We start from the raw sequence: 25,979 nt of genomic DNA on the forward strand, positions 1-25,979 counted from the left end.
TATATATATATATATATATATATATATATATATATATATATATATGTATGTGTGTGTGTGTGTGTGTATATATATATATATATATATATACATATATATATCTATAGGCTTGATGTCACTTACCCAAACTGCAGGATGTCGAACAGCTGATGTGAGAACTCATGGTTCCTTAGGGGCAAGAAATCGAATGACAAGTGGTCAAATGAGGTTAGTCGAGAGTTAAGAGGTTAGTTGGAAAAGTGACGTACAGAGACTGTGCAGGGAGGTCGCACTTCAGTGAGGAATGGGGAAGTAGCCCATTTCCTCACTGTAGTGCAATCTCAGAGTTGGTATATTTAAGTAGGGGGTTGTGGAGGGTGCAGGGAGGCATAGTCCCCCTGCAAAATTTTAGAGGTGAGCTAACTGCCCTGTCCAGAAAAGGGGAATGTCGACATTATGGAATGCATTTTATCGTGCAAACTATTTTCGGCATTCCTCTATTTTGATGTTTTAGGTTTAGATGTTATTTTTCGGTCGAATGCATATTTGATGTTAGTGCATTCAAACCTATCATGGTAAACCATATATACATACGTGTGTGTGTGTGTGTGTGTGTGTGTGTGTGTGTATATATATATATATATATATATATATATATATATATATATATATATATATGGGTTCACTTCTAAATCCCTAAACTCAAAATCTCGAAATTCAAAATACTGAAACCAAAATCCCTAAAGCTCAAAATCCCTAAAACTCAAAATACTGAAACTCAAAATATTGAAAAAAACAGTGCAGCAACACTATCTATACTGCAGCAGAACCACATACAAAAACATATTACACTTCAAGTATAGGCAGGGGGGCAAGCCTCACTGCACCCCCCCATGTGGGGGGCTGCGCCCCCTATACCCCCTGCTACTTAAATATATCAACTACAAGATTGCACTTTGGTGTAGTGAAGTGTAATCTTGGATTTGATATATTTAAGTAGCAAGGGGTGTGGGGGGCACAGTCCCCCACATGAGGAGGTGCAGGGGGTAATGCCCCCCTGCAATATGGTTTTATTTGTTTCAAAATGTACTTGTGGTGGAATATGGTAAGTGTTGGTATCCTGTGTATTTTCAGTATTTTGAGTTTTACAGATTTTGAGCTTTAGGGATTTTGGTTTCAGTATTTTGAATTTCGAGATTTTGAGAGTAGGGATTTAGAAGTGAACCCATATCTATTATATTGCTATATATGGGTACAATTGGTATGTGCAAATGCTCAGAACAGCAAACAGTCTTCTGTTTTTCTGGCTGCTGATGGCTCTTTCTGTGAGAACTTGATACAGTGGGGTCTGAAGATTTCCACTTTCCCTGTTGTAATGTGATCTTGGAATTGCAATATATAATTAGCAGGTGGTGTGGAGGCTGCATGGGAGTTGCCCCGACAAGAAAACAGTTTTTCATTGTTTTGTCTTTTGCTCTTACGTCTGGTTGAATTTTTTTTTGTTTTCTTTTTATTTTTCTGAATGCTCTTTTGAGAATTTATTATTAGCTGAGCCACTCATATGTACTGTGTGTGTGTGTGTGTGTGTGTGTGTGTGTGTGTGTGTGTGTGTGTGTGTGTGTGTGTGTGTGTGTGTGTGTGTGTGTCTGTGCCAGTGCACACATATTTATATATACATATAGCAACCCGGTGAGCAATAGCTAGCAGCCTACCTTGGTTTTAATCCTCCCGATCTACCTTCCTGACTTCTTCCCCATTTCCTTTGTGTGTCCGAGATCTACCTTTGTAATTACACAGTCTGGCCACTAGGATGCAGCATTCCTGCTTCTTTCTACACCTCAATGCATGCCTAAACTACTTTAACCTTACTCTGCCCTGTTCTTAGTCTCAGATTTAGCCAACACTCTATTAAACTATCTCTGCCCTGTACAGCCTCTAGCTCTTGTGAAACTTCTGCTTCCTTCAACTCTAATACTGAGTGCCTTTACTGTAGTCTCCTTACCTCAGATCTGTTCTTTCTTCACTGATACACTTTCTTCTCCTCCTTGGCTCTACCCACTCCATTTGCCCTATGGGCTCACTCAGCTCCCCTACCATGCCCCCAATTTCCACCCACCCCAGCACCTCTACATTTATTCTACCCATTCTCCACCCTCTCAACCTAATTACCCAATAGAAGCTATTCCCAAATTACTCCCCCACTCCACACACCCTACCTAATTACCCATATAGAAGCTCTTTCCTATTTACAACTCCTCCTCTCATCCTCCTACATAAACACATCACACTCTCTCATCCCCACCATTTAAAATCCCCTCCTCTGTTTCATTGTAAACTAAGATAAGCTTCTTCTCTGTCACTACCCCGTCTTATTTCTTACCTGTTTCTTCCCCCCTAATTATACCCATTAAACTACCTTTGTCCCAATATGCTTCTCTTACTTCTCCGCACCCTCCGGGCCCCCTGCTTCCTCCTTGTATTCCTAATTCCTCCATGTTATACCAGCTCATATTCCTCCAATGTACCACCTATCCTACCTTCATCCCAAACTGACACACTCACCATTCTTCTCCCCATCTGTACACTCATTTCCACTACATCTCCTCTTCCCTTATTCAGCCTCACCCCCTGCACATATTCTATCGTAAAACTATCACCACTACAGCCAAAATACTTACCCCTAAACTGTTAGTTCTACACAAAATCATGCAAAATAAACCCAAATGGCTAAAAATTCCTTCCTTCAACAACCTAATATTAGCTGGGGATATTCATCCCAACCCTGGCCCTAGCCCCCTTACTAATAACTCCCTCCCCTCATCTCCATTTCCCCCCTCCTTCCCCTACAATACCCTGAAAATTTTACAATCAGTGCCCAAAGTGTCAATAATAAAACTCACCAAATTCAAGCATGGCTAAGCCATTACCAACCAGACATCTTAGTCATCTCAGAAACCTGGCTCAAACCCCATATCTCCAACTCTGAAATCCTGCCTACAGGATTTCAATCCCTCAGAACTGACCGACCAAATTAAAAAGGTGATGGCACTGCCCTAATCTACTCTAATCTTCTTACCTTGATTCCCCTCCAAATTCTAATCCCTCAATTCAACAATACTGAACTAACAGTTGGCCTACTAAAAATGAATAAACAAGAATATCTGCATCATAGCCCTATATTTATCTCCTGGCAACAACATCTCTACCCTCAAAGATATCCTCTTATGGGCCTCATCTGAAATTAATTATGAAACTTACATTCTAGGGGATGTAAATCTCGACTGGAACAAGTTCAATAGTCCCTCTCCCTCCTTATCCATTAACCTCTATAACTTCACTCAAGTAATCCTGTCCACCACCCATCCCAACAAAACAAATCCCCCAGGATCATTATTGACTGGATCCTAGTCACCCATCCAAATAAAATAACTTACTCTGGCACCATTCCCGACACCATTAGCAACCACCTTCCTGCCTTCATTCATCATTCAACTAGCTCTATCCCACATCAACATCAGCACATTCTCACACGCAACCTTAGCAACTTCAACTCCTCACCTTTCTCAAATATCCTCAAACAAATGAACTGACAAATCCTAAATACCCTTCCCCTTGATAAAGCAATAGACCACTTCAACTCTATCTTCCTCGACACTTCAAACTCCATAGCCCCACTAAGAAACAGAAGGATAAAAACAAATACCTCTCCATGGCTCTCCAAAGAAACCAAACAAATTATGCTTCAAAGGGACAAATCCTGGAAGCTTTACCATAACAAACTGCCCAAAACTCTGCTCGAATGCAAACAACCCCATTACCTCGCAAAACAACAAATCACTAAGGACAAAAAATCCTACTACATTAAGCTCCAGTCCAACAATAACAATAACCCCAAACAATTCTGGAAATCCATAAACTCCCTTCTCAACCCCAGCTCCAAGAATAATCCCTGTCCTGACCCAAGTATATCTGACCTTGAATTAGGCTCCAAATTTAATTCATTTTTTATTGAAGCTATTTCTAACCTGACCAAGACTTTCCCTAACAATAATCCACCTGTCCACCATTCCTCTTCACCTAACCTCCCTATGTTTGAGCTTAAACCAGTCTCTACCAATCTCATAAAAAAACTCCTATCCAAACTTAAACCTTGCTCCAATGCTCCTGATAATATTCCCTCCTCCTTCCTAAAATGTGCAGCCGATGGTATAGCACCCCCAATCAGCATCATAATCAACAGATCTCTAAAGGAATGATATGTACCCAAACTTTGGCGTTCAGCCTACATTCTTCCTCTGCACAAAGGTGGCAAAAATACTGACATCTCAAACTTCCAGCCCATTGCTGTGCTCTCTCCATTCGCCAAAATCTTAGAAAAATGTATCCACCTCCAACTTACGCCTTTCCTAACCAAAAACAACTCCTTACATCTACATAGCATGGCCTCCACCCAGGCTATAGCACTATAACTGTTCTACTCTTCTTTTTAAAAACTGTCAACCAAGCCCGAGATTCAGGACACTTATTTTCCACAGTTCTTCTTGACCTTTCTAAAGCTTTTGATACTGTTTCCCACAAACACTTTATCTATCATCTTTCAAACCTACATAAAATTTTGCTATTCTCTCCCTCCAAGACTTTCTCTTATGACAAAAATTCATTCAAAGTCCTTAGACATACCAACTGTCCCATAGAAGTGGTTCCCTTTGCAAAACCTTTGGCATTACTATTGATGAACACCTCAAGTTCCAGATCCAGATTCAACAAAATATAAAGAAAACCTACCAAAAGCTAGGTTATGCTTTATAAGAACAACCTTTCTCTCAAACTCTACTAGACATACTTTACTACTACTTACCTCCTCCCATTTCTATAAGATCTCTAAATTTGTCACTAGATCCAAAACCTCCACCCATCACTGCCATACCCTTCATTCTCTGAACTGGCTAGAACTCCCTAATTACCTAGACTACCTACAATTTACCACAGCACACAGACTTGTATTTCACCCAAATAAATGTCCAGCTCTAACAAACATCCTTCTCCCCTACAACCCTAATAGACCTCTCAGATCTGAACATCAAAACCTAATTACTATCCACAAACCTAAACGACCTGCTGGCCAACTCTTTCTCACTAGGCAAGAAATGGAATTATCTCCTTCCACTCTTAGGACAATAGCTAACTCAGAAAACTTTAAAACCCAGCTTTTCACTTACTTGTACTCTAAATGGAAATGCACCTGCTTTCACCCTATCTAATTCTATTTAACAAATGCCCTAAGGAGGTGTTGCTCCTAGGTTCCTAATCTCTCTAACGCCCCAATAATTATCTCCTTGAGCTGACTCAAGCTCTCTGCAATTGCTTCTTAATACACTATTTCTACTTTGTAAATATTGTAGATAGCTTCTTACATCAAATGAATGCATGAAAAGTGTTTCCTTACTTTAAACGATTGTTATGTTTAATGTTTCTACACTTTGGTTGTAATGAAGGTATATTTTCAAATGAATGTCTACAGTCCAACTATTCAGATATGTCAGAATTATCTTTGTTGATCAAGCCTGATACGGAATGTACATATTTGTAAACTGTACTTTATGCTGTAACTTACTTACTTTTGTAACCTTACTGTTTTATGTTTTATGAAGCTTTTCTCCCTGGGCCTCCACTGAAAACGGGCACACTTGAGCCCAGTGGACTCCTGGTCACCAAACTGAAATAAATAAATAAAATAAATATATATATATATATATATATATATATATATATATATATATATATATATATATCGAGAGAGAGAGAGAGAGAGAGAGAGATTAGAGAGAGAGAGTCTTAGAATTGATAGATATAAATATATAGATATATATTATACATTATAAGGTTCTTTTCAAGTTAAATGTCGAATATTTATGGCAAAAATAAACAAAAATTTTTATAACAAATATATTATTTTTTAATCAGCCAGTCAAAGAACATGCTATACATTGAACTCTGCACTTTTCACTTAAATGTCTTCAGTATTTCAAATCTAATCCACACTGTTATTAAACATTTGGAAAGCTATTATTAAATATCATAAAGGATGCATTTTAGCAGTTCTTAATAACTGGATTTATTCATAATATTATATTTTAGGTTACATTGCAGAGATATGCACAAAGCCTTGTCCATTTGATTGCAAACTAAGTGACTGGTCAAGCTGGTCTGGATGCAGTGTATCTTGTGGAAGTGGAGTTAAGATAAGATCTAGATGGCTTAGAGAGAAACCCTACAATGGAGGTCGGAGATGTCCAAAGTTGGATCTTAAAAATCAGGTGAGGTGTATCATTTAGCCAACAACTGTGTGATTAAACAGAAAATGCTACTGATTATATATATTTTTTAAATAAAGTCAGTCTTATTGATCAGAAGATGCTTATTTGAACATATATTTAGTTATTTTATGTTAGCTGTTGGTTCCTTAGTATCTGCAATCTAAGTGACAAAATAAAAGATAGTAGATAACTATATAGGAAGTAAGTAATTTCTTCTTCTCTTTCAGTTCTAAGCTGTCATCCTTCATATTTTGCTTAATCTGTTTATGGCTTTCTAATTACTTGATTGTTGTATTTACCTGTAAAATACTGATAGTTGCATGCAGACGCACATATGTGTCCATGTGAATCTATGTTTCTGACATTATGACAGTAAAAGGCACAAAGACTTATTGATGCAGACTTTCTGTGTATGGTTTTGTATGACATACCTCTCAACCATCATTGATTTTCAGAGTCATTCTCAATTTTGGCTCAGAGGTTGTTGCTGTCCCTTCTAGTCCCTTCTAATATTGGCAGATGTGGGAGAAATGGTGAAGGATTGCAGTTAATAACAAAAACTGGAGGAAGAAAACAGTTTTACTTCAAAAAAATACACATTAACTCATATTCCTTTGTACTGTCAACTTCTCATGATATCAGTATTTAGTATTTAAAAAAACCCTCTCTGTTTCTCACTGAGAATTTCTAGGTTTGTCTCTGATTCTGGAGGTAACAGGTCGAGAGCTACGGTGTGTGTGCGTGCGTGTGTGTGTGTGTGTGTGTGTGTGTGTGTGTGTGTGTGTGTGTGTGTGTGTGTGTGTGTGTGTGTGTGTGTGTGTGTGTGTGTGTGTGTGTGTATGGCTGTATCTATATATACAGCAATTAAAAGAAGGTGAACAAAAACCTCTTTTGAACTTTATATGTTTCTATGACTATTTCCTTGTCAGTACTTAACTGAAATAATTTTTTTTGAAGATGGGTTAGAAAGTATTTTTTCACTGTTAGGTTAGTGATGCTTTATCAAAGATCTGGTAATTCTTACAAAAGCAGCAGTGATCAAAAATAAATTACAAAACAGAAAAGACTCGATCATATTATATAAGGCAATAAAGTATATGTTATTTTACTTAAATTTGTTGCTATAAGGCAACCATGTTTCAAAATAATTATTGTCAGAAGTATTCAAAATAACACCATCAGCCAACAAAAATGTTTGAGATTTCTGAAATTGTATCATGTAATCATCATCTAGCAGAAGTAGCTTGTTTCTATGCAAATGTCACAGGTAACAGAAATGCGATGTGTTAAATATATCGATAAATAAAATCAAGCGATGATTTAAGGGTCTATGTTTGCACATCAAATATGAATTACAGTGAACATCTTACTACTGAACATTAAACAGCAAAACCTTAAACTACTGAAAACACTTTACATTGAAAAACAATTCATCGAATGGCTTTAGTTGGCCAATATCGCGAACATCATTAACCAAGGTGTGGGACTTTGCCCACCATACCCCCTAACTATATATTTCAGCTCTGAGATAATACTACAGTAGGGAATAGGGTAAATTTTAAAAAAGGCTTCCTTTGCTTAACTTATGCATCGAGATATTTCTTGGTGGTTGGCCAACTATGGCCAGTTTAAAGTTTCACTGTTCAGTGTTCGATTATAAGGCATTCGCTGTAATTCATATTCGATGTGCGAACATAGACAGGTGATTTAATATATGGTCTTACTTTACTGGGCAAAGATTGCATATTTATTTTATTTTATGTTATTTTATTTTAACATATACTTTTCTGCCATTCTGTTTCTTCTATAAATCTGTTCCAAAAGCTGTTTTTGAACTTTCCTGTTTAGTATTTGCAATCTTCATAATTTTCTTCTCTAAACATGTAGTGATACTATTACAATTTAATAATATTCTTCATCTGCTGTTTCTGGTCTTTGAATTCTTATTTGACTTAAGACATGAAATAAATGTTGCATCATCGAATAGTCTTGAGAGCCACATCTCAAAAAATGTACATTCTGTAATGTACATTTCAACTATATATTTCTCTATTTGTTGTTTTCAACTGGGGCAGTGGATTGAGCCAAAGTGGAGCCATTTCAGTAACAGCTCACAAGTTGCAATAGAATTGAGAAACAATAGGTCTACATCTCAATAGAGATAAAGTAAACAATTTTATTAGAGGAATAGAGGTTTTCAATACAACAGCATTTTTTTACTATGTACATTATATACATATACACAAATGAATAGTTATCTTCATAGGTATTAGTGAGGTGATATACATTGCAGTTGGCATTTTTATTATGAGAAATTGTATACACACATGCACACATACACACATATATGTATATATATATATATATATATATATATATATATATATGTGTGTGTGTGTGTGTGTGTGTGTGTGTGTATGGCTGTATCTATATATACAGCAATTAAAAGAAGGTGAACAAAAACCTCTTTTGTGTGTGTGTGTGTGTGTGTGTGTGTGTGTGTGTGTATATATATATATATATATATATATATATATATATATATATATATATATATATATGTCTATATATATATATATATATATATATATATATATATATATATATATATATACACATATTATATAAGTCTGTTTTGTTAACAACCAGCCTACTAGGTTATTTTAGTTTTATTAAGGCTGTATGTGTTGTCTTTTGCTTTGGTCAGCAGCACTAAACATTTTTACAAATATATCTTTATTATCTCATATATTTAATAGATTCCATATAGCTCAGATGTTTAAAAATAATTTTAATGTTTTCTCAGGGGCGGCTCGTGGCATAGGGCTGCCGGACTGCAGCCCCCTCAGAAAGAAAAAAAAATAAAAAAAATATTTTTAAATTATGGATTCTGATTGGCATAGACCGAGTCCCGGCTTATCGGTCTATGCGCATGCTCAAGGCAGCCCGGCCGTCCCCATAGGGGGACACAAGGAGCGACTGTGCACTGGATTATGGGACGCGTCCGGACTGCAAGAGGAGCAGCAGGGACTCGGGACAGAGCCTTAGGGATCTCGTCGGCGTCGGGAAGGAGCATTGGGATCTCGCGGGTCTTCAGTATTGCGCGGGAAGGATGTATGTACGGACGTTAACTCTGGATGTATTCATTCAGGTAAGGTGCCTCTTTTTATTTGTGTATGGTGCTTGTGCTTTACTGGAGTTTGTGTATGGTGCTTGTGCTTTACTGGAGTTTGTGTATGGTGCTTGTGCTTTATTGGATGGAGTGTGTGTGTGTGTGTGTGTGTGTGTGAAAATGTGCTTATGGTGGTGTGGTAGGGAATGCCTCAGGCTTGAACCCTGTACCCTGTATGCAGGTGTTAAAGACTTGAGTTCCCTACCCACCACCATTTGTAAAAAAATTTCAGATTTTTACCTCATATTCGATCTGATCTGTTCCTCATAATATCTGTGGTTTGTAAATGTTGCAATGCTTGATATTTGATGGTGTAGTAGTAGCATTGTTGCCTCACAGCTGCAGGTTCTTGGGTTTGATTCTTGGCTGGGGTTCCTTCTTTGTGGGGTCTGTATCTTCTCCTGTGTTTGTGTGGGTTTGCTTTTGTGCCTCCCATGTTACAAAGACATGTCTGCATTATTTCTTCCTGGGCCTCTGCTGAAAATTTGTTTATTTGTTCCAAGTCAGACTGTCCTGATTAAAAAATGTTAAATAAAATTGATAGGCATTTGAATTTCAGACTTAAGGGTTTCTGAATGTTTACTTCCTTGCGTATTTGATGGTGCAGTGGTAGTATTGTTGCCTCTCAGCTATAGGTTTTCTGGTTTGATTCTTGGTTGGGGTGGCTTCTGTGTGGAGTCTGCATCTCCTGCCTGTGTTTGTGTGGATTTGCTCTGGTGCCCTGCCATTTTACAAAGATGTGTCTGCAGTTTTAATCCCTGCGTCTCTGCTGAAAATTGTTTTTGTTCTGTCCGCAGTAAAATTGACAGGCATTTGAATTTCAGACTTCAGGTTTCTGAATGTTTAACTCCTTGTATAATTGATGGTGCAGTGATAGTATTGTTACCTCACAACTATAGGTTTTCTGGTTTGATTCTTGGTTGGGGTGGCTTCTGTCTGCATCTCCTCCCTGTATTTGTGTGGATTTGCTCTGGTGCCCTGCCATTTTACAAAGACGTGTCTGCAGTATTAATCCCTGCATCTCTGCTGAAAATTGTTTTTGTTCTGTCCGCAGTAAAATTGACAGGCATTTGAATTTCAGACTTCAGGTTTCTGAATGTTTAATTCCTTGCAGATTTGATGGTGCAGTGGTAGTATTGTTGCCTCACAGCTATAGGTTTTCTGGTTTGATTCTTGGTTGGGGTGGCTTCTGTGTGAGTCTGCATCTCCTCCATGTGTTTGTGTGGATTTGCTCTGGTGCCCTGCCATTTTACAAAGACGTGTCTGCAGTTTTAATCCCTGCTGAAAATTGGTTTTGTTCTGTCCGCAGTAAAATTGACAGGCATTTGAATTTCAGACTTCAGGTTTCTGAATGTTTAATTCCTTGCATAATTGATGGTGCGGTGGTAGTATTGTTGCCTCACAGCTATAGGTTTTTTGGTTTGATTCTTGGTTGGGGTGGCTTCTGTTTGGAGTCTGCATCTCCTGCCTGTGTTTGTGTGGATTTGCTCTGGTGCCCTTCCATTTTACAAAGATGTGTCTGCAGTTTTAAACCCTCCCTCTCTGCTGATAATTGTTTTGTTCTGTCCGCAGTAAAATTGACAGGCATTTGAATTTCAGACTTCAGGTTTCTGAATGTTTAATTCCTTGTATAATTGATGGTGCAGTGATAGTATTGTTACCTCACAACTATAGGTTTTCTGGTTTGATTCTTGGTTGGGGTGGCTTCTGTCTGCATCTTCTCCCTGTATTTGTGTGGATTTGCTCTGGTGCCCTGCCATTTTGCAAAGACGTGTCTGCAGTATTAATCCCTGCATCTCTGCTGAAAATTGTTTTTGTTCTGTCCGCAGTAAAATTGACAGGCATTTGAATTTCAGACTTCAGGTTTATGAATGTTTAATTCCTTGCAGATTTAATGGTGCAGTGGTAGTATTGTTGCCTCACAGCTATAGGTTTTCTGGTTTGATTCTTGGTTGGGGTGGCTTCTGTGTGGAGTCTGCATCTCCTCCATGTGTTTGTGTGGATTTGCTCTGGTGCCCTGCCATTTTACAAAGACGTGTCTGCAGTTTTAATCCCTGCTGAAAATTGGTTTTGTTCTGTCCGCAGTAAAATTGACAGGCATTTGAATTTCAGACTTCAGGTTTCTGAATGTTTAATTCCTTGCATAATTGATGGTGCGGTGGTAGTATTGTTGCCTCACAGCTATAGGTTTTCTGGTTTGATTCTTGGTTGGGGTGGCTTCTGTTTGGAGTCTGCATCTCCTGCCTGTGTTTGTGTGGATTTGCTCTGGTGCCCTGCCATTTTACAAAGATGTGTCTGCAGTTTTAATCCCTCGTCTCTGCTGAAAATTGTTTTTGTTCTGTCCGCAGTAAAATTGACAGGCATTTGAATTTCAGACTTCAGGTTTCTGAATGTTTAATTCCTTGTATAATTGATGGTGCAGTGATAGTATTGTTACCTCACAACTATAGGTTTTCTGGTTTGATTCTTGGTTGGGGTGGCTTCTGTCTGCATCTCCTCCTGTATTTGTGTGGATTTGCTCTGGTGCCCTGCCATTTTGCAAAGACGTGTCTGCAGTATTAATCCCTGCATCTCTGCTGAAAATTGTTTTTGTTCTGTCCGCAGTAAAATTGACAGGCATTTGAATTTCAGACTTCAGGTTTCTGAATGTTTAATTCCTTGCAGATTTGATGGTGCAGTGGTAGTATTTTTGCCTCACAGCTATAGGTTTTCTGGTTTGATTCTTGGTTGGGGTGGCTTCTGTGTGGAGTCTGCATCTCCTCCATGTGTTTGTGTGGATTTGCTCTGGTGCCCTGCCATTTTACAAAGACGTGTCTGCAGTTTTAATCCCTGCTGAAAATTGGTTTTGTTCTGTCCGCAGTAAAATTGACAGGCATTTGAATTTCAGACTTCAGGTTTCTGAATGTTTAATTCCTTGCATAATTGATGGTGCGGTGGTAGTATTGTTGCCTCACAGCTTTAGGTTTTCTGGTTTGATTCTTGGTTGGGGTGGCTTCTGTTTGGAGTCTGCATCTCCTGCCTGTGTTTGTGTGGATTTGCTCTGATGCCCTGCCATTTTACAAAGACGTGTCTGCAGTATTAATCCTCGTCTCTGCTGAAAATTGTTTTTGTTCTGTCCGCAGTAGAATTGACCGGCATTTGAATTTCAAACTTCATGTTCTTCAGAATACATAGTAGCACAACCTTTTTTCTAGCAATTTTCTAAGTTTATAAGATGAATATTTTAAATTTGTCCCTATTTTTGGGACTGTATTCCATTATTGGCTTCGTCCAGGTTTTTGTGCTAAGGTTGACAGCTATGGCAAGAACTGAATTCACTGAATATGGACTGTAGAATTGTGCATATTTACTGATAAAGGTGCACTGTAGAATTGTGCATATTTACTGATAATGGTGGACTGTAGAATTGTGCATATTTACTAATAATGGTGGACTGTGGAATTGTGCATATTTACTAATAATGGTGGACTGTAGAATTGTGTATATTTACTAATAATGGTGGACTGTGGAAGTCTGAGTAGACTTTTTTATGATAAATGTTCTCAACTGGGCAGTTTTGCCATTATGGGTGCATATGTTTTGTTTCATTGCTTACTGGAAAAATGTTCAAAACAAATTTAAAACACCCTCTAACAAGTGTACTGTATTGTACAAGGAATATAATTTTTAGTACAATGAGGAAGGTGTATCAAAGAGCACATGTATGTTTCATATGCAAGGGGCCTATGATTGAAAACAGCCCAAAATTAATCTTTATCTGCCACTGGCAAAATGTATTTTCTTTGAATGTGGGTTTCAATGCTGTTTCAATGAATGTGAGTTTCAAGGGCAGAGAAGTTTTAATGCTAAGTTTTCATTGTGAGACTGCATTGCTTTGTTTAACAGATTACTTAATGTTTGTGCTGTAAAATACAAAATAAAACTTTCAAATGAAGTCCAATCATTGAAGTAAAGCAGTATGCACATTAGTGTTTATGGTAAATGGAGTGAAATAGCCAAGTAATGGTTAATTGGAATGGCTGCAGAGGCTCCAGTTCAACCATTATTTTGTCAGGGGAAGGGCAGCAAACTCAGACAGGCCCAGCTGAACTATACCTCCCAACTGTCCAGATTTTCAAAGAATGAATAGATTTTTGCTTCTTATTTTTGGTTTGTTGTTCATAAAATTTGTAGTTTTAATTCCTAAATGATTTGCCAGAAGTCACTAAATAATAAGTTTCAGACTTCATAACCTTCATAAAATGCATGTTAAAGTAAGAGCCGTTCTATCAACTGTCTCAATTTATACAAGAGCAATTTTAGTACTGTTTATATGTGCCCCAATATATTTGGCCTTGTTCAGATTTACTGCATTAACAGGTTGAGAGGTACATGCAAATAAATTGCTTTATAGAATTAGGCATAGCCAACCTCTCAACTGTCCCCAATTTTGGCTCAAAATGTTGCTCTTCCCCTAATAATCCCTCCATAAAATAGCAATTTTGGAAGAAAACATGGAGGGTTTACAATTAAGAAATAACTGTAATAATCAAAGTTATAGATTACTTGAAATGCATGTAGATTCTTTTATTTTGTCAGCTGCTCAAGGTAGCAGTACTAATATTAAAGTGTCCCTTCTTTGACAGGTAGAAGCTGTATTGTGTGTCTATTTTATATTTTGCATCACATTTTTGGTCCATTTTCATAAAATTGTGTTTTTGGCAAATTAGTGACAAATCACTAAAGACTGAAGTTAGAAAATGACAGACATTTGAGTTTCAGATTTTATACCCTTCAGAAAATTCATACTAATGCAAGACCTATTCTATTATCTTTCTAAGTTTATTAGAGCAATATTTAAAAATTGTCCTTCTTGTTGTGCCTTTGTCCCACTTCTGTGTATGGCTTTGTCCAGATTTCTTGCTCTTGAAGTTGAGAGGTATGACAAATGTGTCAGGGCCATCACAGTCAGCCAGAGAGATTTCAAATTGTGACATGCTTGTTGCACCCCACTCCCCCATGTAGTGACTCTGGATGTGTCCAAGCAAGGCAAGGAGTAGTTGTATCTACCTTGGATGGGAGGACACACTGCATAAGTACTACAGTGGCTTTTCATCTGTCCTTGATTTTGCAGAATGGTCTGGTTTCTGTCATATTTTTGTACTGTTGATTTATGCTTATTACTCAAAGTGCCTGTTGCTCTGTGTTTAAGTAGCAATGCTTTAATGACCATAAGGTAAGCTTGTCTGACATCGTAAGATGCAAGTAAGCTTTAATAAGCATACTGTTAAAGAATTGCCAACATTGAAAGCCTTTCTGTTGTTGCCATGCAGAGAATACTTGACTAGATAATGTATAAGCCTTGGGTATTAAAGGACAGGATTCCATTATTTTAAAAAGCTCATTACACTTGTTGGAGACTTCCAGTCATCTCTACAGACTTTACCCGTAAACTAAACAGAATGCCAATCATGTGTGGTCCATAACCTGTACAGTAATCCTTTAAGCAATGTATCTTGAGCTTGTTTCTTGCTTGCTTTTCATTTTTACTTTTATCATGTTTTCCCATGAAACGTCAGGCAGCAGGTCTTTTTGGATAAGAAACATTTTTACAAGTGGGGGCATCACATAGATTTCTACTTTCAGCATGTTGCTTGGTACTTTAATAAAGCTGAATATATTATAATTAGAACTGCAGTGCAAGGAGAAGTAGTTTGAGTTGAGTGCTTCTGGTTTTCTTATACTTGATTTTGACTGGCATTCCAGTAATGTATTTAAAAGTAATTTATTTTTCATGCCTCACAACCTTTTGTTTTCATCTAGATATTAAGTAAGCTGTCATGCAGCCAATGCATTGAAATATTTTTATTCTTCTACACTTATTTTTGTCTTGATTGGACTTTCATAATGATGGTTTGCCACCCAGGGCAGTGTATTTAATTAAAGTTAGTTTTTTTGTGGTTTTGTGCATAGCTCCTCCCCTTTATGGTTGACCACACCCCTTCCCTTTGACCCCTCCCATTCAGCGTCTCCTGCAGCCCCCCCTGTGATTTGAAGTCACCAGCCGCCACTGTGTTTTCTCTTAAGTTTATTTTACATTAAATACATTAAATATAGTGCTGTACACTGACCTATTAAATTACTACATATTCTTACTTGATTTCATTGCTTACAATTACCTTATTATTTTGGTTTATTCAGTTATTCTTTATTATTTTTTATTGCATGATCTATTGTTGTCTTTTCCATTCATTCATCAATGTATGGGTCTCAAATCCATGCTGGGTCCAACTTCAGCCAATGTCAAGCTTTGGATCTGGTGCTCAGGCTCCTCCCCTTACCCATAATCCCTGCTGTTAACTGAATATCTCAGATCTTGTTTGCCACCACACACATAGAGCAGATCTTTGGGTGCCTGGGATATAAGTTTGATTTATATTTGATGAAACATTATATTTTCTTGGTCCATTTTTTGGCTGCTATACATCTTTTAATATTTCTGTTACAATAATACCTCTTCTGTTTCTTAGTCCTTCCCTGACCCTTTTTTCCTCTAGAGTTTATGTTTACAAAAAGAAAACCGCTTACTATATTTTTACCTTTCCTTTTTAGATAGTTATTACCTGTAGCTTTTTGATTATTTTATATCTACTTTTCAGCATGTCATTTAATAATCATGGCTTATTCTTACAAGTTACCCAACTCAGATGCCAATGACAAATTCATTTATTGTCTGCGCCCATCACTTCTAAACACATCCTGCTCCATCTGTGAAGATTTCAGCCAGTGGACCATAGTTGAGAGAAGGAACAAACTGATTTTGAAAGGACTTTTCCCGGTCCCTGTTTGCAAAAGTATCCCTCTGGCTCCTCAAAGCCTTTTTCTTCTTCTTCTTCTCTATCTTCTCCCAAAAAATTCAAACCGAAGGGGGGAAAAAACAGAGAGAAAGAAAAAAACAAAGAAAGGAAAAGTCCAAACCTTTAATATAAGGGTATCTGGATCATTCTTTTTCTTCTTAAGATCTGGTGTTAAAATTACAAAAACTGTCAGAACCAATGCTCTTCTTGGATCCAATTCTTATCAGATCCAACACCCACTGTTTTTTTTCCAGAGCTTATATCACTGAAATAAATGTATATGTTTTAATAGAAGATACTGACACAGTAGAGATTAACTTTAAGAAAAATAAGAGAAATGTAAATGAGCTGTAAACACTTAAATGGCAGCCACAGTATTGAAGAGGACTGGAGAAATTGGGTCTGCTGAATAGCCATTGTCTAATAGCTCAGTGAAAAGAGAAGAGGCCCCAGGCACTGCCATAACCATTTGGATGTGTATTGTGACCATGAGTATTGAGTATTCTGTTTGGAAGGCTGACTATAAAGACTGCTCACCTGCAGCATCTTGCCTTCTGGTAGTAAGTAACTTATTAGGGAACAGTAAAAGTCTTTTAGATTGAGTCAGGTGCATGGTGAAGCTTAGTTTAGAAAGTGTTTTCTTTATTTGTATGAGTCTGTCCATGAATGTTAATTTTAATATTTTCTGTGGTTTGAACTCTGTGGTTTACTGTGAATATATATTCAGTATTTTCATGTACTTTTATTATTTATTATTAAATATATTTAAAATTTTTATTGTGGCTGGTCCTTGTAGAAAATATATAACCTTGGAGAATGTTTATATTTATTTGGTGACACTGTGTGGGCCACTCCAGAAGGCCTAGCCATCTTGGTGAACTACTACCATTAGTATTAATATTATACAGTATAATTGGGTACCCTTTTAAGAGCCTTATGGTAACTGATTGGTGGCAGTGATAGCTATCTTATAGTCTGGGCAAAGTTGCTAGAGCTGGTAATCTCTGCTAGACATTCTCATGTGGGTGGGTGTGAAAATTAAATATTAAAGAGTGTGTGTTTCAGCTACTTGGGGCAGGGACACAAAGCACTGGGTTTACAGAGAGTGTGCTGGAAGACTTGGCTTGGACACTTGGCTGAGGACCTAACCCTACAGCTGCACCAGTGAGGAGTTTTATTGGGAACATGGAGGGAGATAGATAAAGAGAAATCCAGACCCCAAGCTAAGTGTGTTCCCCGAGTGCTCGTAAGGGAAATTGTACTCAATGCAGAGAGGTCTACATCTGGAAATACTGAGTGTATCCATTTGTAGTCCAAGTGCATCTCCCTCTCCAGTGTCAATGGTGTGGATTCAGGCTCCTTGATTACTGGCCCTGCATGGGGACAACACATAATGGCGGCCATCATGTAATGGTAGCAGTGGTGGGCATCACAATTTATTTGACATTTGTTTACTAGGATGGTTCAACTGGGGTCAGAAAGAACAAATTTTGAGTGGAGGCCCAGGTAGAAAAGCTCCATTTACATACAGACATGCAAAAACTTTATACAGAAAACATAAAATTACAAAAGTTACAAGCAAGAAAGTACATTGTTATAAAGTAGATGATAACTAGACATTTATATTAACAAGAAAAACACAATATTACAAGATATACAGGTAAATGATACATAATATTACAAGATATACAAGTAAAGGGTACAAAGTCCAGAAGTACAGATGGAGAGAGAGAGAGAGAAAGAGAGATTTGGTCTGGTTTGATCCGGAGAAGACCAGTTATTTAGTAATGTCTGTTGTTGTAGGGATATGACCATTTGTTTGAAATGTTAGGACATAATTTGAATCTATCAAAAACCTTAGGCTCCACCTATTAGAAGTTACAGTGCAAACTTCCAAAGCTCCATTGAGTTAACAGAACGAGTAAACAGCTCTCAAAACACTTTCCCGTTATCAAAGTGAAACAAATGGGATGGTAATTAGACATGATATCATATCCACCATTCTTCTAAATCTGCCTAAATACTTACCTCCCTTTTGTTAGTACGATTATTTCAAATGCGACATGTCTGCACATACATTCATATATCTTACTTCTCATGCATTTTTGCAACTATAAAATAATGCTGCACGATCGCAATATGGTAACAAAACTGCCCGTTTCAGAGTGGCTGATCGCCTTAAACTGTATGTTCATTATTGCCCTCCTTGATTTCTTCATGACCTTTGACACCACAGATCATAACATTTTGATCAGCTGTACGTGTACTTAATGAGATTTCACGTTAACACTGCTTAGGTGATTTGTCTTTTACATCTCAGTCTATTCAAATTTTTTTTAATCTAGTTTTTTCATAACAGTATTATTATGTTGATATGTAACATTAACTCTTTTTTACAATTAAACATGTTCTTGATGTTTTGATCCCAGAAGACCGTTTGCAGGATATACAGTCTTGGAAGGAAATTAGTCATATTGAAGTCAACCTAGCTAAGACTGAGGCATTGTTAGTTTAGATGGTTCTGTGAATATCAGAGGGTGCACTTCTCTTTTGTCTTTAATACTAAGAATAGTTTAAAATTTATGTATTCCATGTGGAAACTGAGAGAGCTACTTGACAATGTAATAACACTTAATAACCAGCTGTGGTGTTTGCTATGTTATCATACTATAATTTTAGAGAATATCTCTCATTTCAAACATCACTTGCCATCAGACCATATCTCTGGCCCTTGAATGTATAAACTTCTATCTAGATTACTGCAATATTCTTTACTTTTGGGCTTATTTATGGTAATATCACATGCCTTCAGTGGGCTCAGAACTCTACTCCCAGTGGGTTGGCTGGTTCTTCAAACAGCAGTCCTGTCATTCATGAACTGTGAAAATTGTACTGGTTATGTCTTGCTTTCTGCTGTTTTACACACCAGTCCTATCATGTGTGGATTTTGAGAAATGCTCTGCTTGCCTGTTACAGTGTTTCTTTTTATAATCTTAATTCTGATTTAGCATTCCATAAGTATTCTAGATTGCATGTATTTATAGGAATATGTCCTACATCACTATCAATCAGGTAATGAAGATTGGGGTACTATTTATTCCCAGGACTCAAAGACAATCATTTAGCTACTACTTGGTATCTTTCCTACTAGACTAACTTCTCTGATTTTGAAATGTGAGATAGAGGCCTCTTTTCAGAGATCAAACAAATACTATTATTTTTGATGAATCTTTGTTTTTTAACCCAGCATAGGAGTCGTCATATCCATTTTAATGCAGGTTTATGTGTATATTACCAAAGCAGTCTGTGGTTTCTTTGCTTTTATGGCATTTGTTCTTACTGATATGGTTCAAGACCATGTTTGCCTGTGTTTTGTATCACTACTTGCTTCATTCTTAGAACATATATAGTTTATAGGCTTCTTTTCTAGAACATATAGAGTTTATAGTTTCCATTTCAAATTAAATGCTTTTCTGAAGTGATTGACAGGACAGTGAAAATTGTTTACTAGACTGTTTTCCATTGTAAGAAGTTCATTCTTCCATATGAAACTTTTTTATTTAAGTTGATTCTAGAAGCTGGCAACACATTTGTCCTGCCTTGATGATGAAGATAATATCAGGAGTTATGCTTTCAACTTTAATGGACAGAAGGATAGGAGAAAGTTAAAGGGGTAGATGGTAGCTAAGCAAATGTTGGGAATAGAGGTCCTGAGTTTGTGAGATGATGTTTTTGTGAACAATCTGTTCAATTTGACCAGTAAGAGGAAAAGAAGGTGTGAGAGATGGAGTATTAAAACTCATTACATCCAAGTGACGCCTCCAGGTGCATCTGCAGTTAACTCCTACTGACGTCTCTAGGGATCAAATATTGCTTGTTCATATTTGCATTAATAATTCCAAAACCATGCTATGTACAAGGTTTTAAAATATTTTGTCTTAAAGCTTACAGAATGACAAACTCAAATGCATTAATATTTGGCCTGTGTCTACCGCAGATAAATAGATATCAACTGTTGTTTGCATAATATTCATTTATACAGATAGAATTTTCACATTTTTCTAAATATTTCAACAACCAAGTAATGCAGAAATAACTCCTTAGTCTCATATGAAAGCTCTAAGCTAGATGAATAAAATGATGATTTGTATGTGTGTAACTGGAGTGATTGCTGAGATATTGCAAGTTGTTTACAAAATATTACAAATGTAATAGTTACTGTGTTTACTGTGACTTATAAAATTCAGTTCAAGACCTAGAGCCTAAAAAATAATACCACTATACAAATAGTTTGCGCTGAAGAGTTTGCAATTTATATTTCTTTCATATCCCCTATGGTTCCAGAGATATGAGCATTTGTTTGAAAGGTGAGGATACAATTTGATTCTGTCAAAAGGCTTAGACTCCGCCCACTGGAAGTTACAGTGGAAACTTCCTGAGCTCCATTGAAGTGAATGAGTTTTAAGAAAGATGTGTTGGAAGAAGCTGGGGTAGGTAATATATCCAAGGCAGAACAAAACAATATGGGGATATAATGAGGTAATGAGGTAAACGAATTGGCTAAGGATTGTACAAAGACTTGTTAGATCATAGTGTTCCCTTTTCTACAGGCAAGGAGGGGGATATTGGAAGTTAAATTATGAGATGAAAGAAAGGATAATGGTGGTAGGGGACATCTGAGACCAGATCATAGGTCCGTACAAAGTATGGTTTGTCTTCATGGTGTGGCAGGGTGAAACCATATAGGGTTAAAATAATGGGAGATGGATATATAAATAGGATGGGACAGGAGGTAGATGGGAATAAAGGGCAAAATGGACTTGAGCATATCATTCTGAATGTGTTTCAAGGCAAGATATTGTTTGGAAGACCAAAGGTTTAATTTAATGATCATGGTGGTATGGGTTGCAAAGACTTGTAAGATGAAATATGTAGCTGAGGAAGAAGAAGTGAGGACAGGTATTAAAAGGTAGTTTAGGAATACTGACAAGAGGCTTAAGGGGATATGGTTAAAACCAAAACTGAGATAGTCTAGGAAAATGGTTGGAGGATTTTTAAGATATTAAGGTAAAATTATATATGCTTGAGAGAAAATATCATGTAGTAATGTAGTAAGGCCCTGTGAAGGAAACAGTATTGACATTTGGATGAAGAGTATCATTTCAGCAGTAGCAGGCTAGATGTAGAAAGTTTTAATGCACTGCATAGTAATCATAGGCTGAGTAGTAATAATTATTGTTGTTTTAGATAGCTTTGCCAAACTTTTAATGTCTGGGAGAGACAACTGCAAGACAATAACCAATAAAAGGAAAACCATGAGTTATAGATTTCTGTATTTGTGCATAAAAGCAAAATGTGAGCAAAAATAAAGAATGTTTTGATGTTATCTGTATTCAAGAAGCTCATTCAAGTGTTTAGGAGAGGAGAAACTATGTTCACGGTTGTTTTGGTTGCACTTTAATCTATCCGTTTATCTGTAGCTGCAATGTAATTTTTTTTTATTTGCTCTTTGTTGAACCAGTTGAACCAGCTGTAAAGAAAATTTAAATTGATGAGTATGTAAAAAAATGTGTTCTGATTTATCAGCAAAAAAAAAAAAGTTATCAATAAAAAACAAAATACTTACCACAGAATATTTTGCTTTTATGCCCCATGCTTTAACCTTCTTTCAGACTCCTGCTGCAGCAAAACTACACTGCAACTAACTGAGGCGAGAAAGAGATTTCAGTGCTGGTGTTATAGATCAGATTAAGAGGATTATTGCCCATGTGTACTAAATGTATGCAGTTTGATCTATGCAGTAAAACCTGAATAACATTATTTTAGAACAGCTCCACTCCATGGCATCAGATATAATTTTAATAAATATTATACAACTGAGTAAGGGGAAAGAAAGATCATATCTCTGCACATTAAAAATCATGTTCCCCAAGGTATAAATAATTTAAACTCCATTATTAAAATATCAAAATATGGGAAGAAAATCATCAGACAGTGACTATACCAAGTTAGCATTTATTTATCGATATTTAGTGTTAAATATTTATCATTTTGTGAAAAATACATGATGTCTGATTGCAATGCAGAGGAATCCCTAGCATGATCATGAGGGTGTGTTAGTGTTTCTAGAAAATATAAATGCAGACACATGCAAACACTCACTCTTACATACACAATTGTTGCATATAAGGTGTTTCCATACAAAAATTCTGTATTTTAATATAGCATTCATTTTCTATCTTCATTTCCTGAAACATACTGCACATATTAGCTGTGACATTTACTTATTCTGAAGTTAAAATTACATGCAGTGCAAAATACAGTTATGATAAAATCTGTTCATTCGGAGCTAGGTTTTAAGCTTAATCTCATAGACACACCAACTGTTATGGAATTATATCGCCTGATTTTCTTTGCACTTATTTTATCTGATGTTTGTCAATGCATGTAATAGTACAGAGCAAGGGAAGTAGTCCAACATAGCACATATGCTATGGGCCCATATGCTATATGGCACTTTTAGTATAGGAATATATATTGCGGGGAACTGGTGGTCAGTTGTGCCACCGTCACTGAGCAAAGTGACATAGCAAATTTACTGTCTGATAAATTTAGTTCAAACTTAACCCCCAACTCTCCTTACCTCCCCCCATGAAATATCTACTAGCATACCCCCCTCCAAATTATTAGTAGGAAGCAGATTCTGGCAGCACTTGCAAAGGCCAAAAATGCAGCCTCGACGGGCCCCAACGATATCACAGTATGCCTCATAAATAGCTTGAACCCGTCAGGACCTCTTAAGTCACTTTATAACTTTAACCTCAAAACAGGCTTTGTTCCATGAGAGTGGAGGACTGCAGTGGTTATCCATCTTCACAAGGGTGGACTGTCACATGACTCACAGGGAAGGTCATGCCTACTAAACCTGGTGGAATTTTTTGGAAGGTCACCAAGGAAATGGATGAGGGGAAAATGGTGCTTGTTTCCTACTTGGACCTGGATAAGGTGTTCTATATAATACCTCACTCAGGTAGGTGACAAACTCCTGAACTGGGCATAAACCCTATATAACTAACTAGTTCATTAGCTGGCTAACAGACAGGACCCAATAAGTAAGGATCAGTGACACCACCTCCAATAAGAGACCAGTTATCAACAGGATACCTCAGGGCTTTGTGCTTGGACCACTCCTATTTGGCAGCTACTTCATGGAGATAGAGGCTAATGTCAAGGTCCTTTAGCTGACCAAGTTCACAGATGATTGGAAATTGGGAGAAGTCAAGGATTAAAACTCAATGCCAAGAAATGCATTATAGTACATTTTGGGAAAACTGCCACCGAAAATGAATTACTCCATCAGCAAGACAGCCCTAAGAGTTGACCTGGTAGTCAGAGATCTGGGAATATATGTAGACAGTAATCTGGCCTTTGACTAACATGTGGCCACGATAGTAAGAAAATCATTCTAGGTTGCCTTATAAGTAAATGTATGGCATCCAGGTCCTAGAAAGTTAGAGTACCAATTTATTAGCCCCATCACTGAGTATAGTGCCCCCCTCAGAGTGTATCTGATCAGACAAATGCAACAGCTGGAACACCCACAAAATTTCCTTACCAGGAAAATCTAGAGTATAAACATACTGTCCTTTATGGATTGCCTTAAAGCCCTGTCTCTATGTTCTTGTTTCCTCAAGGTTACTGCGTGGTGAGCTAGGTCTTCCATACAAGACATTCTCGGATCCAGCTCTGATAAACCTTTTGCACATCCACAAAACTAACAGCATCAGAGCCACTAGATCCAAGGCTTTACATTTTGCTTGTGACATAAATAAGATACATTGTCAAGATAAAACACATATTGCCACAATGTACACTACAGTGCTGAATGAATCTATTCCAGAAGGATTTTCAGCTTTTATCAAAGAAATTGCTGGTCAACAGGGAGAATACACCTTTCTGATGCATACAGGGCTGGTACTTCACATATCATTAAGGTAAACAGACAAAAAGGGGCTTCATTAGACTATAACATGTAGTTCATTGCTATACTCACTATATGCTAAAGAGTGGCTGGGCAACTCTGTCAGGGAGAGAAAAGCTGTACAAGCGGTATTGCTTCATCTCAAAGCAGTGTAATATTTTTCAAATGAAATAACATACAGCATGGCAAGTAATGTCAGACCTTAACACTCAACTATTCAGAAGTTTCATTGTGGGATTATACTGTCCCACCACAATTAACGCTGTGTACAAAGGGCAAAAGATCAATCTGTATAACCCATCGGAGACAATGGAATTTCTTTACCTCATAGATAAAACAAAATGTAACAACTAAGATTAATCCATAGAACCAACATTACAAGTAAAGGCGTGGCATTCAGGTCCAAGAAAGGTATAGTGTCACCTTATTCAGCCATTATTTACACATCATTGAGTATAATGCACCCTTCGACATGTACCTGACAAGACATATGTAACAGTTGGAACACACAAAGGCTCCTTACCAGGACAATCCAAATTATAAACACATTGTCCTATACGTCTCACCTTAAAGCTCGACCTCTATTCTCTGCCTCCTACAGGTTACTGACAGATGATCTATGTCTGACATACAAGGCATCCTAGGATCCAGCATTGATAGATCTTTTGCACATCCACAAAATGAATAGCATCAGACCCACTTGATCCAAGGACTTAAATGTTTCTTTTGACACAAAATAAGACATGTTGGCAAGAAAGATATGTGTCTCAGAGGATCCCAATGCTCTGGAACAGGCTCCCCATCCATGTGAAGCAGATTCCATCCCTAACCCTACTGAAGTGTAACACTGACAAATTGATAGGAAATATAAAATAAATCCCAGGTCTGCCCCACACACATTTCTCAAATAGACAGAAACAGACAGTAATGCCCAAGCTAACATATCTCCCCCCACATAACCTGTAGAAACTTGCTAACCAACATACTCCTTTTATATTAAGTGCCCATGATACATAGGGACACACTTCGGTTGGATTGCATGGTTAGGCTTATAAAGGTCCTGGTGGTCATTAGCCTAGTATATAACTGTTAACCTATGAACCTTTACATGAACAGAAGGAATTGGACTAGTCTACTAACATTCAACGCACTGGTAGGAGAGCTTTTCTCTTGCTAAAGTACCCAAAATGGAAGTTGTATAAGTGAGGTAGGAAAATGAACAGAGGGTGATGTCAACAAGAAGACAAAGGAATCCTTATAGGTAGTTCCTCATGATGAAACAAGATGGATGTAGTGAGGAAGAAAGGATATCTGCCAAGATATAATATTGAATATAGAAGACTGTCAAGACAAAGATGGAGCACTAGGAAAGGATGGGATAGGAAGCAATTGTAAGGTAAAATGTGACACACTAAACCACTCCTGAAGCAACATTTTTCAGGTGATTTGAGTGAGATTAATGACTTTCAGGATCACAAGGAATCTTGCAGTGGCTGCAGAAATCCTCAGGTAAAATCTGCTGAGATAAGAGAGAGTAACTGATGTCTTAGATATGTCAAGAAGAAGACAGACTACGGGTACCACTAAGGTTAGGGAAGAATAATTACAAGGCTAAAATGCTCCTTAACTGTATACTTTTCATAGAAGTTATTTGACGTCATTCCTTTTTGGTGTGTGTGTGTGTGTGTGTGTGT

At 37.3% G+C, this 25,979-nt stretch overlaps 1 protein-coding gene across 1 annotated transcript in view; it reads left to right on the forward strand.

Moving 5' to 3' along the window:
• Positions 1–25,979, forward strand: part of THSD7B (thrombospondin type 1 domain containing 7B) — a 6,482,604-nt gene that overhangs the window by 5,081,668 nt on the left and 1,374,957 nt on the right. The window contains exon 17 of the mRNA XM_044074964.1: positions 6,118–6,296. Coding sequence (XP_043930899.1) covers positions 6,118–6,296 — 179 coding nt within the window. The remainder of the gene's footprint in view (positions 1–6,117; positions 6,297–25,979) is intronic.

The sequence above is a fragment of the Protopterus annectens genome, chromosome 6.part0, assembly GCF_019279795.1.
Source record: "Protopterus annectens isolate FY-2018-M chromosome 6.part0, PAN1.0, whole genome shotgun sequence".
Classification (NCBI taxonomy): Eukaryota; Metazoa; Chordata; order Ceratodontiformes; family Protopteridae; genus Protopterus; species Protopterus annectens.